The sequence below is a fragment of the Chaetodon trifascialis genome, chromosome 9 (genome assembly GCF_039877785.1).
Source record: "Chaetodon trifascialis isolate fChaTrf1 chromosome 9, fChaTrf1.hap1, whole genome shotgun sequence".
NCBI classification, from domain to species: Eukaryota; Metazoa; Chordata; class Actinopteri; order Chaetodontiformes; family Chaetodontidae; genus Chaetodon; species Chaetodon trifascialis.
In genome coordinates, this window is record NC_092064.1 from 5930000 (window position 1) to 5945094 (window position 15095).

The window sequence follows — 15095 nt, forward strand, 5'->3', positions numbered from 1 at the left end:
GAAAAAATAACCCAGATAATGTCATCAGGGTTAGCTCAAATTGGGTTTGAGAATTAAAATTTTGAACTGAATGTGTTCATTGCAGTGGAATAAACAAACTTAACTATGGTTCTCTAAATTCCTGGATGACTATCATGTACAGTAAATCGTCAGTTGACATACACCTTGCAGATCAAGATCTTGTGCAAACAAAGTGGCATGTGTGTTGTGAAGGCTACCTGCACCTCTTGACATCACTCTGCCAGGTGTTGCCAAGAGCATCTATCTGAAGTGGGGCACTGGTCTCCGCCAAGGAAAACCACAGAGGACAGTGAGTTGTGCATTGTAAGGCAAACAGATCTATGTGGTCTTCCCTGCACCAATCCTAAACCATCTGCACTACCTGAGGGTGCAGCCTCAGGTTTGGATGTGCATCACCCTCAAGGAGGCCAATTGAGGAGTGTCCAAAATGGGATGACTTTTTGATGCCTAGTCAACCTGAGAGTAGGAACTCTCTAAGAAATTTGTCTCTCTTTGGTATTAGGAAATATGTGGAGTAAAACCCATCATTTGGTGCAGTACTGCCATAGCCTTTTTGTCCAGGTGCATGGCTATCTCCTTTGACAAACCTGGGGCCTTCACAGGGTCTGTGGCAGAGGTCTCCATGACCCCTGATGATGATGGGGGCCGGCAGCATAACAGCAAACTGTATCTCTGAGACAATGCGTTCAAAACATATGCTTCTTGGGAATAGGCTGTCCAGTAGTCCAGGTGCTGCTGTGAAAATCTGTCCACCAAGGCTGATCAGCTCTCTGCTGACACAAACTGCTAACATCAGCCTGGCTGTGTTTGCGGGGGGGGGGGGGGGGGGGGGGGGGGGGGGGGGGGTCCCATGCCCCTACCCTGATGATTCCAGGCTTCTAATGCCTGACTAGATTTCTTCCTGCACTCCAGTGGCTTTTATGCCTCCAGCCCAAACAACTGGCCTTGCACAACAGGAAGCAGCATTTGTCTACAGTCATGAGAAATCAGTGCCTGTGCAAGCCCGACCTGATATTGAGTTACAATGACGGGGGGCATCAAGTGACCATGTTCTCTGGATATCAACCCACTGTTTGTGTTACCCAGCTCTTTCCCTTGATGCTTTGGCTGTAACATTTGGGACTTGGCAAGGAGGAGCACAGAGCGGGAGTTTCCAAAATGAGACATGTAGGCTGAAGTGTCATAATCCTTCAAGTAAAGACTGTCAGTGACCTGGCACTATGGCCTGGGACAGCGGGCATTGTCTTTGAAAACCTCTTTCAATGAGTGAATCAGTGTGGGAGCCAGAACTTTTATGAGTGAGACTTGAAAAAGACGCAAATCAGAATCTCTAGTAGACTTATGTCACCAACACAACAAGAGGAACAAGTGGCTCGCCATCCAGGCCAATCCAACCAAGCCTGTTAGCCTGCCAGCCTGTTACCCTGAATTGCATTTACAGACAGGTCACCAAGCTAGAGCTGTGGCTAGCCACAGGACACAACTGGATCCTTTGACAGACTTATATTTCAATGCAGCAAATAGTTGCAATGCAAATAGCTAGTGAGGCCATGTCAGTCTGTTGTCAGTCTGCCTGAATTGTGTGTGTAACATGCCAAGCTAGGCTATTCTCCTAAAAAGGATAAGGAGAGGTAGCACAACAGATTGCACCCCTACAGTGGAGTGACAGGCAGGATGACAAGAACCAAACACCACAGAAACTACCCTGGATCTTAAAGCAAAATACAGAACTGAGACTGTTGAGCAATTAACCTGTGAAGAATACTATGCTATTATCAGTGTGATGTACAAGTAGCTTATACGTCACACATGCAAATTTATTTATACAAGATCTCGATCTGTGAGGAGGCATATCCACTTTGTTTAGTGCCACTGGCAGTCAGAAAGGACTGAAGCAGACGTGAGATGTGTGGGCTTTGGAGTGTGGGAGTCAGGGAAGGTCTCATGAAAGACACTATTGATTTTGAGAATTATGGAAATGTAGGATCCAGCGGTTTTGGAGCTTGACCCATACAATGAACTAAAATACAGGATATCTCAGCTTCTGCTGCTTTAATTTTGGCCATTCTTTTATAAATCTGTCCCCTGTGACATTTTAGACTCTTACACTCATAGATCGTGGTACAGTACTTGGACACATTGCAGGCACTTCTTGCAATTTTCGCTATTCACACAAGCTAAATTCAGGAACATTTCTCTCTTTTGTCTTGTCGCACATGCTCTCATTCACAATTCGACCTTAACAGCATCTTCCCTGAAAATGTTACAAGTTCTTGAGGTGAAATTGGCCTTACAGATTTCCCTGATTATTGATCCCTGCTCCCATTCACATATGACCCCATGCAGGATATGTTCCTGAATATTTCAGGGATAGATTGCATGTGTGAAAGGGATTTGAGACAGTGACATTGCTTGAGAGGTTCCTATTGATCCTGAAGGTGAAAGCAATAGTGTGACACATACATTTAGTTATTCTCTTTCTTGCCAAGAGTTAGATAAGAAGATCGATACTATTGTCTGTACGGAAAATATGAATCGTTCGCTGGAACTAGCTGTCATTTCATTTATTTTCAAAGATGGATAAGGAACAGGGGGAGACAGCTGGCCTAGCTCTGTCTAAAGGTAGCTGGCCGAGAAACAGTCTGGCATATGGTCCCCTGTAAAATCGTGAATTGTCCTCTTTGTACTTGTATTTTTGTGCATGTTAAAGAAACAAGATCTAATGTGTTAATTAGTGAGCTTCAGAAGTGCTGGTTGGTATATTTTGTTGTCTTTGGACATCCAAGCTAAACACTTCCCTCTTTTCCCACTCTTTACATTAAGCTGACTCAGGACTGTCAATGTGTCCAACTGTTCCTTTAAAAGCCACGAAACAAAAGTCAAGAAGCAGTTTCAAAATGAATTCACCTGCAGGTTCAATTTCCCTGACTTTATGGGTATGACTGTTTATTGGTGTGATGAGATTATGTGTCTGTAAAAGAAATCTTAAGACAAAATCTTGGCATGTTGACATGTGATGATATATCGTAATCCATTTCTTTTCGGCCAACATTATAATTTTATTGTTTTATTATCTGTGTTATCTCTGACTGGGATATCTCTACCTTAATGAATTTTTTCTCTCTCTCTTGCAGCCGAGTTGTCCTCCCTATTTCAGTGAATGAGGTAAGGACTTATTTGTTTACATTTATTTTATTAGGAACACTCCATGACAATTGATATCAGTTAATTATAAATGTTCCAGATTTAGCTAAATGGCAAATATTTATTTTCAGTCCCCTTATCTGTAGATTGTTTGCGTCTCATTGACTTAAGACTGTCAACAGTTAGAGTCAGAATCAGCTTCAGTGGTCAAGCATGTGTACACATGCAAGGAATTCGACTGTTGTTGCTCTCAATGTGCTTTCACAGAATTAGACATACAGCCAAGAACAAGGACAGCAAAGCCTAATGTAAATGAAAGCATTTGACCATTATGCGCATACATGAAGGTGGAAAACATAAATATACATAAAAAGCAACAATGTCAATATACAAGTTGGATCATCTATAAACAGAGTACAATGGTGTGGAGTGCAATGGGTGCTGGAATAAATATTGGTTGTTTTGGTGGACAGTGTTCTGCACAGACGTTTGAACAGGGTGTGATTGGTCTGCAGTGATGTTTCCTGTCTGTTGGCACCAATGATTTTCTCAGCAGTCCTGACTGTCCGCTGTAGTCTGTTCCTGTCCTGTTTAGTGGTCTAACCAGACAGTAATGGATGAACAGAGAACAGACGCGATGACTGCATGTAGGACTGGATCAGCAGCTCCTCAGGCAGGTTGAACCTCTTGAGCAAGTTCTCTGTTGAGGCTTTGTTATGATGGAGCCTATGTTGGATGCCTGCATCACGTCCCGGGACATTCTCGATTCCAGAAACCTGAAGGCTTCCACAGCAGATACAGTGATGTTGAGTATGGTGCTGGGGGGCCGGGGTGCAGGGGCTTCTCCTTTCACCAGAAGGCCAGCTAGTCACCGATACACCTTTGTTATTTTTTCAGTGACAGTGACTACTCTTTAGGTTTTATGACTGGAATGCTGTTTAAAATTCTTCAGGCTGATGATCAACATTTTTCAGTTATCCCCATCGATCTGATCTTTCTGCCTTTAGAGACGATTAAAGGCATAACAAAACATCTGGGACTACGCTAAGATACCACTTAGCACACCATGTGCCCAGACGTGCTGAAACACAGTTAACAGGTCCAGAAATTATTTACTAGCTGTGTTTAATATGCTGTACCATTGCCTGCTTCCATGTTATCAAGACAGCAGGTTCCTAACCTTCCCCCTGCATTAGATTTGTGTTTTATGGAAGAACCATCAGGGATTTACTAAACTTCTTATTTGCACTTGTGTGTGAATGCTAGTTTTAATCCAAATGTTCCATACAACACAGTACTCGTTGTTTTTCCATATTTCACTAAGCTATGCAATCAGTATTTGCTGTATGACCAGCTTTTCGTCTGATCCCTTTCACTGTGAAGTGTTAGCTGGATTCCTGTGTTAGTTGAGTAACTACTGTAAGTGTCACAATTATTGCAGCTTGAGTTGAATCAAAACTGGATGAAGTAGGGGTGGGCTCTCTTGTCTGTGAAATGTATCTGCATGTCCTGTCATATGTGATGCTGCTTTCACAGTATGTGGAAACCAAGTTGAGTTCCTTGAAAATGTTCCAGTTGGGCACAGATTATCAAACTTTGGAATGTCAGCTGTGGAATTACTTAGTATTGCATTTCTCTTTTAGTGAGTTCAGATATTCATGGTATCAATGGTACATTTATGCACATAACAATGTGGAAATGTAGGTTTATAAAGAGACAAATGTTTTATTGTCTGTGATATTTTTGGGGTTGAAACAATTAGTTGATTAATTACTTAGTTGATGATTAGCAATTTAATCAAAAGTTGAAATAGTTAAAGGAATAGGAATAGTTTGGCATATTGGTACATTTTCAGGCTGGCTGTTTCCCCATGTTTCCAGTGTTTATGCATAGCTAAGTCAAGCTAATCAGATGCTGGTTGTATCAATCAATCTTCTCATCTCTCAGCAAAAAAAGTAAATAAGCATATTTCCCAAAATGTTGAGCTATTTCTTTCATTGCTTAAGTCATGCTTAAAATTCACTTGCAACTCAAATGGAATATTTTGCATTTTGTAAAATTGGTGGAGTGCTCTTTTAACCATGAAAATAATTGCTACATTAATAGATGATGAATAGTTGCTCTCCTGATATTCTTTTAATTGAAATATCCTCAGTGATAAAAAGCTGTTCACTAGAATCTGTAATTGAACATTTTGGTCATGCAACCGAATGCAGCTCATTCATTTTGCATTCACAGTTCGAAAATGTTATTACAGCTCTGTATGGAAATGTTGATGAATGATGAATGCTCAAACAAGTTTCAGCAACTACTTTGGAGATGTTGTTGCTTGGAGCGGTCAAGCCATTGTGACGATTATTCACATGCGACTGAAATGCAGATCAAGATTTTATCCCTGGTGTTGTTGTTATTATGAAGTTAGAAAAGGAAGTCCACACCTTGTTTTTGTCAGCAAATCGAATGATGTGAACCAGCAGGTTCACCTTTCCTCTGAAGTTCTTGATAGACAGAGCACACAGTCTCAACATGTTTTGCTCAGTGTTGATGGCTACCTCTAGTCAGGTTCAGGCTGTGTATTATTTGTAGCCAAATGTCGTTCACGCCCCTGAGCTGCTCAGAAAGGCCTGCGTTACGTCTAACTGTCCTTGTCTATGAGATTACACACTGGTTATACAGGACAAGCTACATTCCTATGTTCCTACTCACAGTGGCAAGACTGAGCACTAACAGCTACCAAAATAAGTCACTAGCCTGTAGCAGAGCTCTGTCTCTGGGGAGAAGAGGGCTTGGCCTGATTCAACTGCAAGACTTTTATCCAACTCAGTCACAGCTGGTAGTAGATGTGTCATCGCCAGTTTCACCAAATGTCAACCAAATTTATAAACATTTAGCAATCGTATTGAAGAGACAAGTATACCACCGATTTCTCCATGTGAAGCCTCAGTGGACCTAAATACAAAGCAACCACAACTTGCACATTTGTGTCACTGACTCTGTCATTGGCCTTATGTGAAAAAGCCTTTTCCTTTTTTTTCCTACCATACCGAATTCTGGCAAATGCAGAAGTGCAGTTACATGAAGTTCATATTTTAGCCGTAACTTGAATGAAAAAAAAAAAAAAGATTTTGCATGTGTGTGTGCATTTGTGGGAGTGTGTGGGGCTGGTCAGACTGACAGCACCAGTGATGTGAGTCACTCTTTCCAATGTCACAACACTTTTGCCTGGCTCAGGAAGGGTTTGAACAGTGGGGGTTGGAGGAGGAGGAGGAAGAGGAAGAGAGGGGAAAAAATCAACAAAAAGCTTACTCTGCTGGTTTTCTGATGCTGCAGTCTGTGTCTGGGATACATAAAGGGAAATGGTTAACTCACAGTCATTTCCATGAATGGTTAACTTAGGTCATGACGGAGTGATTCTCACCAGGGGTCTTTGAACTTGTCTATTCTTAGGGTTAGGGTTAGTATTTTATTTGCCAGTTATATAGTAGTGCAACAACACTAATGCACACATGTACCAGTTTGCCATTAACCACAGTTTAACCAATGCTAAGCTAATTTAGAGGCTAGCGGGGTGTTTTTTAGGACAGTCCCCTTTAGCTTAGATTATTAAGTAACTGATGTTCTCAAGAAGAATTTATTCACTGTGATAAAACAAGATAACTTTTGACATGGAAAAGAAAAACGTGTTTCTATCCAAACATGCTAAGCAAGGGGAAAAGCTATTTTGACATGTCACAGGACAACTTAAAGCTGCACGTATTGATTATTTTGGCCACTTGGAGGCAGCAGAACAAGCTGTAAACACAGTATCGACATACTGTAGTCTTTTAAAGCTTATATGGTGCACATGTTAGCAAACATGTTACAAATCCAGGAGAGCAACAATAGTATTTATAATGCTGTGATGCTGTGTAAACACAGTTTGTTTGCAAATGATTGCATTCTGTTTTTATTTACATTTTACAGCGCCCCAACTTTTGGGGAACCAGAGTCATAATTTCATTATTTCCTCATGTATTTTTCCTGGTATGAAAAGTCAAAGTGTCTGCTGTGGAAAAGGTCCATTACTCACAACTGTCACCAAAGATTAATTCCTTCCTGATTGTCAGAATTGATGTGCATTTCCTGGAAAGCTTTAATCCACTGCATAGATTAATAGATTAATGATTTTGACTCTAAAGTCCAAGCAGTACATAACTTGGAGTTAGAAAACTGATGGAACTCACTAAAATAGAAATTTATCTGCGAACCACAATTACCATGGTCTCTTCTTTTGTCCCTCCAGTACCAAGTGGGTCAACTGTATGCAGTAGCAGAGGCCAGTAAGAATGAGACGGGTGGAGGAGAAGGTGTGGAGGTGATTTCGAACGAACCCTATGAGAAGGATGGAGAGAAGGGACAGTTCACCCACAAGATCTACCACCTGCAGAGGTCAGTACCTTAGCGCTGCTGCATTCACACAGCTATGTACTGTTTACCTCACATTATGTAGGAAGCAATAGGAATACACATTGTATCACTGTCTATTCATGCACCCCCGATAAAGGGTTTACAAGCTGTGATTAATTTATTGAAGATTACAAAATCATTTAGTAATGCATTAGTAAGGTTTGGGAAAAAATATGCTTTTCCTTCTTCAGCTTGATGCTTTGTTTTTTCTGACTCTTCATTTCATCAGGAAGAGTTCTCTAATGGGATGTGTGGTCAGTTACCGTCTGGACAAAGGGTGTATATTTGCAACAAATTCACTCCAGTCTAAATTATGTTCAGTGGATTTTGCAATGCAGTTAATAAGTTTTTTCCATTTTGGACTCTACAGCTGTGTTTTCTGTTAAAGGTCAGCTCTGTCAAAACAGCACACTGTTCGTCAACGCTGAACTCAAAGCGTAAATCTTCTCAGATTTTTTCGTCCTTTGAGCAAAGACAGTGATCCCAGTGATTCATTTGAAACATAGTGAAAGTATGCTGGTTTAAATGCTGTGTCACCACTCCTTTAACAGCATGTCAGGTTGTACAGGGGGCATCTGTATGTGCACGCTTTAGCTGCATTCTGTTACACTGCAGACAATAAAGCACATTGTAGGATTATAGTGGAAAAGAATGTAATGCACTATAATAAACATATACCTAGTTTGTCCTGTATTTCTATACGTCTGTGTGTGTGAATACATTTAGCGACAAGAAAATAGTTTTTGTGTGTCATTGTGTATACTTGAGTGACTACATCAATGTGTGCTTGTGTCTCTGCAGTAAAGTGCCGACCTTTATGCGTGTGTTAGCGCCGAAAGGTTCTCTGGAGGTTCACGAGAAGGCCTGGAATGCATATCCGTACTGTCGAACCAGTGAGTCCAATCATATACAAACAACATTTTGGCAGACAATGAAAAATGTATGTGATTTGATTTAATTTATGTTTGTTTCAGTGTCACAGTTATGGTGCAGGCCGTGGCATTTTAGAAATGAAAAGCTTGATGATTGAAATCTGTATTGAAATCTGAGATTGTCTCTCCTTCTCTTTCTGGTCCATCCTCCCTCCATCACCGTCCACCTTTCCTTCTGATGCAGTCCTTACAGTAGGTATTATTTCATTTTGAATTGCCAAATAAAAATTAAAATGAAGTTAAACTTTCCACATATGTTTTTTGAGTTTAACTTTTTATTCTAAATATGGCCTATTTTGTATGATAGAGAGCACAGTAAAAACTGAATAAGTGTTCAGTGAAATACTGTCCAAATGAACATGATGATAGATAAGATGATGCTAGCATGATGCCATGCTAGACGAAAAAAGACACTACGCAGTGATGAGCTCGACTTAACACACTGCCGTGGGGGGCTCACATTCTGCTGCTAATGTTTATCTGCAGACGTTATTACGTGGTGCCTTTTCACTGTAATGTAATCACTTTGTGTGTGTGCACATGCACATCGATATGATTGTTGACTGACCCTATCATGTATCTGTCTCACACTTACAGAATGAATACATGAAGGACAAGTTCATGATTAAGATTGAGACGTGGCACAAACCTGATATGGGGACTCAGGACAATGTAAGTCATGGGATCTGGCAGTAGTGCTAACAAGTTATGTGCTTAATGTATATGGTGGGTAAGATATCTTACCCACCATATACATTAAGCACATACATTACAGCTAGTTACTGATGAGAAGTAAGCATTTTGTTTGAGATTGTGATTGAAATTTCTCTCCAGTGTTACTGCTGTGTTTACAGAACTAATGCAAATAAACCAGAAGTAGCATCACGAAACAGTTTAGAAATCGTTGCAGTTTCCAGCTTTGTTTTTCAGTTTGTGTTTAGAGACTGTTAGCATTCTAATAGGCTAAACTAAGATGGTGACCATGGTAAACATAATACCTACTACACATCAGCATGTCAGTATAGCCACTGCGACCATGCTGACATTAGCATTTGAGATGCTAACGGGGCTGTGGAGTGTCAGCTGACCAAGTAGCCCTCTTGTTGTCTAGAATGAATCTGAAACTTGTCTCACCATTCCCAAGACATGCTTCATATTTTGGTTGCAAAGCTTGTGCTGTGAAACCACATGTCACTGACTCCTGTTTAAATGTCAAAAAGGGCACTGTAGTTGGGAAATGGGAGATTTTCTCCATCTGACCATACAAATGCACACGGTGAGGAAATTGGAAGCTAATGTGATTAAATCCTCTCCTTGTGTTTGCTGGAACTGGAACGTCCCCACATGTACTGGACAATGGATTTATGTTTTTGCAGGTTTTCAGGGAAAACAAATGGAACATGAGAGAAAAAGTAAAATGTTCTGGAAAATGGAAAACAGTACTTTTTTTGACTTTGCTAGCATTGTGTTTCAAACACATTGCTGCATTGTTAAGATAAAATGGACATAACATGACATGTTTTAACTTTTGTCGTGGTACCTTGCAGTGGGTGTGATTAGCCTCTAAAGACTCCACTTAATAACACTAGTAAAGGGCTGAAGTGTGGTGTGATGAACTGATACTACCAAACCTGACTTTGCAAACTTTGAGTCATACATTTAGGTATGGAAAGTTTTGTCTAGATCTTCTTGTCAATAAGCAAAATTGTAGGCTACTGTTTGTGTTAGAAGTGTCCAGACTACTCAGTTGTTGGTGTTCAGACAGAAATGGTTAATATAATTCAGAAGAAAGAAAGGGAATCAGGTTATGAATAATGATCATGATCAATTTTATTTACATAGCACTTGACAAGCATAGAGCACAAAGCGCTTTCCAAATAACATACAATGACAGAATGCTATGAAAAATAGAAATTTAACAACAACATTAAAACAGGCAAGGCAAGAAACAACAGTAAGAGGAGATAGTAAAACATCAAGGTCATGTCGGGATACTCTTTTCATTCAGACTTCCACTGAGAGAAACATGTTAGTGTACGGCACAAAAGCAACCAGATCATCACTGAAAAGGTCCCGGACAAGTCCTGGAGGATGATTTCTAGGAAAGAATGGGAACCCTGCAAGAGTAGATAACATTACCCCAACAATCTTTAGTTTGAATTTTCAGATCCCGTTATCCTGCACTGGTCCAACCCTAATTTTTGTAGTACTTTTGCATTTATAAACATGAAGTCTGATATGTGTTCTTTGCCTTTACCAAGCATCTGACCTACACTTTGCCTTTCTGCAGGTACACGGACTGGACCAAAGCACATGGGATGAAGTAAAAGTAGTTGATATTGACATTGCTGATGGAAGTTGCATAAGTTCAAAGGTAAGAGCAAAGAAATCTGCATGTTTTTAGAAATAAGGCTGTGTTATGGGTCAGATTGTTCCCATCAGTACCTGGTAATCTTTGAAAAGGTTTTACCATCTGCTTGGAATTACTGAGAGTCACACTCTTCATATAACCTCTTCAGTACCAGGCTTATTTTGTGTATATATATACACACACACACACACACACACACACACACACACACACATACATATATATATATGCATATATACACACACACACACACACTCACACACACTCAGTATAATAAACCTTCTGCTTATTAGGCTGCTTCATATTAGTCATGACGACACTGTATTTCATTATGCTGTTTGAATTCATTCTTTAGGACTACAAGGAAGAACATGATCCAACCATCTTTAAGTCAGAGAAGACAGGTAGAGGGCCCCTGGGACCTGACTGGAAGGTAGTAGACCTCTTATCGCTCTTCACTCTGGCTCACTTCATTTAAGAAATGAAATGATTGAGTTTGAAGTCTGCAGACTTTGTGTTTTCATCTTATTGGTGTGTCTGTGTATTTGCAGAAACAACTCAGTGAGAACCCCGACTGTCCACACATGTGTGCCTATAAGCTAGTCACTGTTGAATTCAAGTGGATGGGATTACAGAACAAGGTGGAGAGCCTCATTCACAAGGTATACAGTTTTGCTTTTTGTGCAGGAGCAAATAATTTTTGATTTTTGTTGCCTTCTGGTGGCCAATATATGAATTTCTGCTTTGAGTTGAAATGACACACAATACCAGACATGTCCTTCAGATGACTTGTGTGTCTCCCTGTAACTATTGTTTAATCTCTCCTCTCCCTCTGTTCCTCTTCCTCACACACCTGCTCTGTCTGTCCAGGTGGAGAAGCGTTTGTTCACCATCTTCCATAGACAGCTGTTCTGCTGGATGGACAAATGGATTGATCTGACAATGGATGACATACGAAACATGGAGGAGGAGACAAAGAAGGAGCTGGATGAGGTGACTGAACACAGTATACTCCACACTGCACCACTGTTAAGGGTGGAAGCCCTGATGACCTTAATGAAACGGTCCCTGTTGCATTACAGCATCAGTGCTCTATGGCAGTGCATTACTGCCACCATGACAAAATATAGGTCAATCGTAAAACATGCTTGATACAGACATTTGACTTGAATTCTTTATGTAGTAACAGCATTAGCAGCACAAATCACAGCAACAGCAAAGAAAAGAAAAACACAAAAATACACTACAGTTGTGTACACTCCATACTGAGAGTCTATTCATATATTTTAACAAAACAGGCTTGCCATGTTGCAGTCGACCTTTTGATTCATTGTACATCAAAGGGAGGGCAAGCTGCCTTCTCCCTGACGAGGAGCTAACACTGAAGCAAATGCTATAGTATTTGACTGATAGGAAGTAATGCTGTGCTCTGTTGAAGGTATAATGAATAGATTTGGGTCTATTGTTTAGTTATTGTGAACGCTTAAATACTGAGGTCCAGAAAATGTTTAATTACAGTGAGTCACTTCTTGGAAGAAGTGACATATGCAAATGGATGAGGAGATCACATTTGTTTTGTTTTGTGGGCCTATGCAGAATTAGAGTGTGTAGATTTGGTGTCAGACAAGACCCAGATAGTCAGTGACTCGGGTACGGCTCGGTCGCGGTCCATGCTGCTACCAGACAGCAGATGTTATCGCTTACCTTTCTGCCACTCCCTCCTGACGGTCTGATCAAAACGTTTGAAGCCAGATGACTGACAGCGGGAAGCTACAGTATGTAGGCTATGTACACCCAGTGGCCTCTTTGTTAGGTACACCTGTACCTGTTTTGCAATTCAACGCAATGACTCTGCTATGAATTCTACCTTTACAAAATTCATAATGTTCAGTTTTTGCTGACATGGTACAAAATGTGGAAATTCAATCATTCATTCTGTTTATTGTAGTTAAAGTTGGTGTTGTATTGGACTACAGTATATTGGGAGCTGTTTCTAATTTTTTGTCCTCCCTAGTTACGTACATGCATACGTACGGGGCAGAGTATTAAGGACACCTCTGAATATTATGCAGTCCAATACAACACCATCACTATGACTTCAATGCAAAACTATACAATTGAATTACTACCTTGATAGCAGTGTCAGCAAAACCTACAAAAAAACATTGTAGGCATCATAAAAGTGACTTCATGCTTTACATTGTACAGGTGTACCAAATAGAGTGGCCTCCTCTATATTTTCTTCTATCTCTTCTTCATCTTATCTATTTCTTCTATTCTTTTAAGGAGCACTGTAACAAAAACAGTTTCCCCCAGGATCAATAAAGTATATCTGATTCTGATTCTGATTCAGAGTGTATGTTTCATTGTGTGTAACAAACTTGATGAAGAATCAGTGCTGATTAACACAACTCCACCACCACAACCCTCGAACCCGAGACCAAACACTTCACATTTCTCACACGTTTCATATGTAGCCCCAGATAAGATACTACACAACTACTTCAGGACAGGGCTGGGCTTACTCTGCCACGTTGCCACTAAAACCACTGGTGCAAAAGAGATCATTCAGCTAAATGGAAAGATTGGGAATTGATATAATTAATAACTTTGAAAACAAACAAACAAACAAAAAGATTTCTGCAGGCATCTCCAGGTCAGAGACTCCTCTTTAAGATTTAAGATAGGAGGTATTTGTATACACTTCTCAGTAACGTGTCTCTCCATGTCATAGATGAGGAGTAATGATGAAGTTAAAGGCCTGGCAGTTGAATAGAAGTGATGGTAGCTGACTGACTAAACCGGTGAGTATTACTCTGTTGTTCTGGTAAGATTTCACATTTGTGAATTTAAACAGAATGAATATGTCTTATTTGTTCAACTTGCTCTGCTTTCTTCCTCAGATCACTCGCTGCTACAGGAGGATTTGACTTTATTCAGCAAGCTGAGACTACACTCATGGGACACTGGACCTAGAACAGCTTGATAGGCATAATCAAGAATACCGTGCTTCCATCCTAAAAAGATTTGCTCTTAATAAGAGCTCATTATTGTAAAGCAATTGTGTGTATTTATGTACTACATTTGAATACAATTATAGGTTTTTAAAGAGACAAGTTTGCAAGTTGGGGAATTGGTTTTGAAGTGTTCTTGTTTATGCCTATTTGATCTTCTTAAAATTTCAAACATCAGGGAAATGGTGTGGGCAGTCTCTAAAGAGACATTTCTGATTACTGTTAACTGTTTTTTTAATGGAAATTATTTGGGTTTTGTTCTTTTTCTTTATTTTGTAATTTCCAGTTCTCAGCGATTCATTGTTTACTTACAAGTGGCACATTTTCCAAAAGTCTTATGTCTACATCCACAAACACCCCAGTTACTTGGATCTAAAAATGTTTTTTTTTACATATGTATTTTTAAGTAAAATAGAATAGGCCACCCTCCTGTGCTTAAGGATTCCTCAAGTAATTTCATTCATGATTATGATTTAGTTAAAAACTATCTCAATAACATGTGAGATATTTACTTTGAAAAGACTCCACTGGGGACATTTAATGTACTTTCTGAGTAGTCTGGTCAGACTGCCCATGCTGTTGGTCAGTTGCTTGGTTTAGCTTCATACAAAGATGCCTGCAGCTGTTTTCTAATTCTAACTTGGGTTGAGGTTTTGAGTGTTGATTGTGATCATATATAGGGTGGATGTGAGCTCTGTGCAGATTTCAAAATGATGACACATGAAGCAGTTCTGTCTTCCATCTTTTCAGAACTTTTGCCTGCATCATTCTCAGTCTCGTCCTGTGTTGAACGAAATAATCTGCACTCTAAAGTAATGAATGATATAATTGTTCAGTGTATTAAAGACAATGTATTTCTTCTTTGCTTCATGTATGTTATACATTGTACTTGTGTTGTAAAATCTACACTAGTAAGCAAATATCCCATCCACCCGAAGTTCTTTGACTGCAGACTTGAAAAGAGCACACTGATTATGAGCTGCATTACAAATGATCACTTGAACCAGAAGAAACGTCCAGCGGTGGATCAACTCGTCTCTTTGTAGCAGATGCATCACTGGCCTCAGTGTTACAAGTCTGTTCATAAACTTCCAATCGAATCATGACGCTCTTGTGTTTCGCCCCCGCAACAGCGATGAAAACGTCTGGCCTGAATCCTTCAGGATA

At 40.1% G+C, this 15095-nt stretch overlaps 1 protein-coding gene across 1 annotated transcript; it reads left to right on the forward strand.

The window, feature by feature from the left end:
- The first annotated feature begins 3884 nt into the window (after positions 1–3884).
- Positions 3885–14307, forward strand: LOC139336522 (phosphatidylinositol transfer protein alpha isoform-like). Its single transcript, XM_070970656.1, has 11 exons — positions 3885–3980; positions 7448–7593; positions 8413–8504; positions 8728–8735; positions 9141–9215; positions 10834–10917; positions 11270–11347; positions 11466–11576; positions 11785–11907; positions 13649–13718; positions 13818–14307. The coding sequence occupies exons 1-10, from the start codon at positions 3885–3887 to the stop codon at positions 13688–13690; spliced, it is 855 nt and encodes a 284-aa protein (XP_070826757.1). The 3' UTR covers positions 13691–13718; positions 13818–14307.
- Positions 14308–15095: the final 788 nt, after the last annotated feature.

Excerpts from the sequence above, each read along its gene's own strand:
- LOC139336522 (XM_070970656.1), top strand. The coding sequence starts at position 3,885 with ATGGAGCCTATGTTGGATGCCTGCATCACGTCCCGGGACATTCTCGAT. Across the intron at positions 11,348-11,465 it reads CCCTGGGACCTGACTGGAAG|AAACAACTCAGTGAGAACCC; the intron begins GTAGTAGACCTC and ends GTGTATTTGCAG. Across the intron at positions 11,908-13,648 it reads CAAAGAAGGAGCTGGATGAG|ATGAGGAGTAATGATGAAGT; the intron begins GTGACTGAACAC and ends TCCATGTCATAG.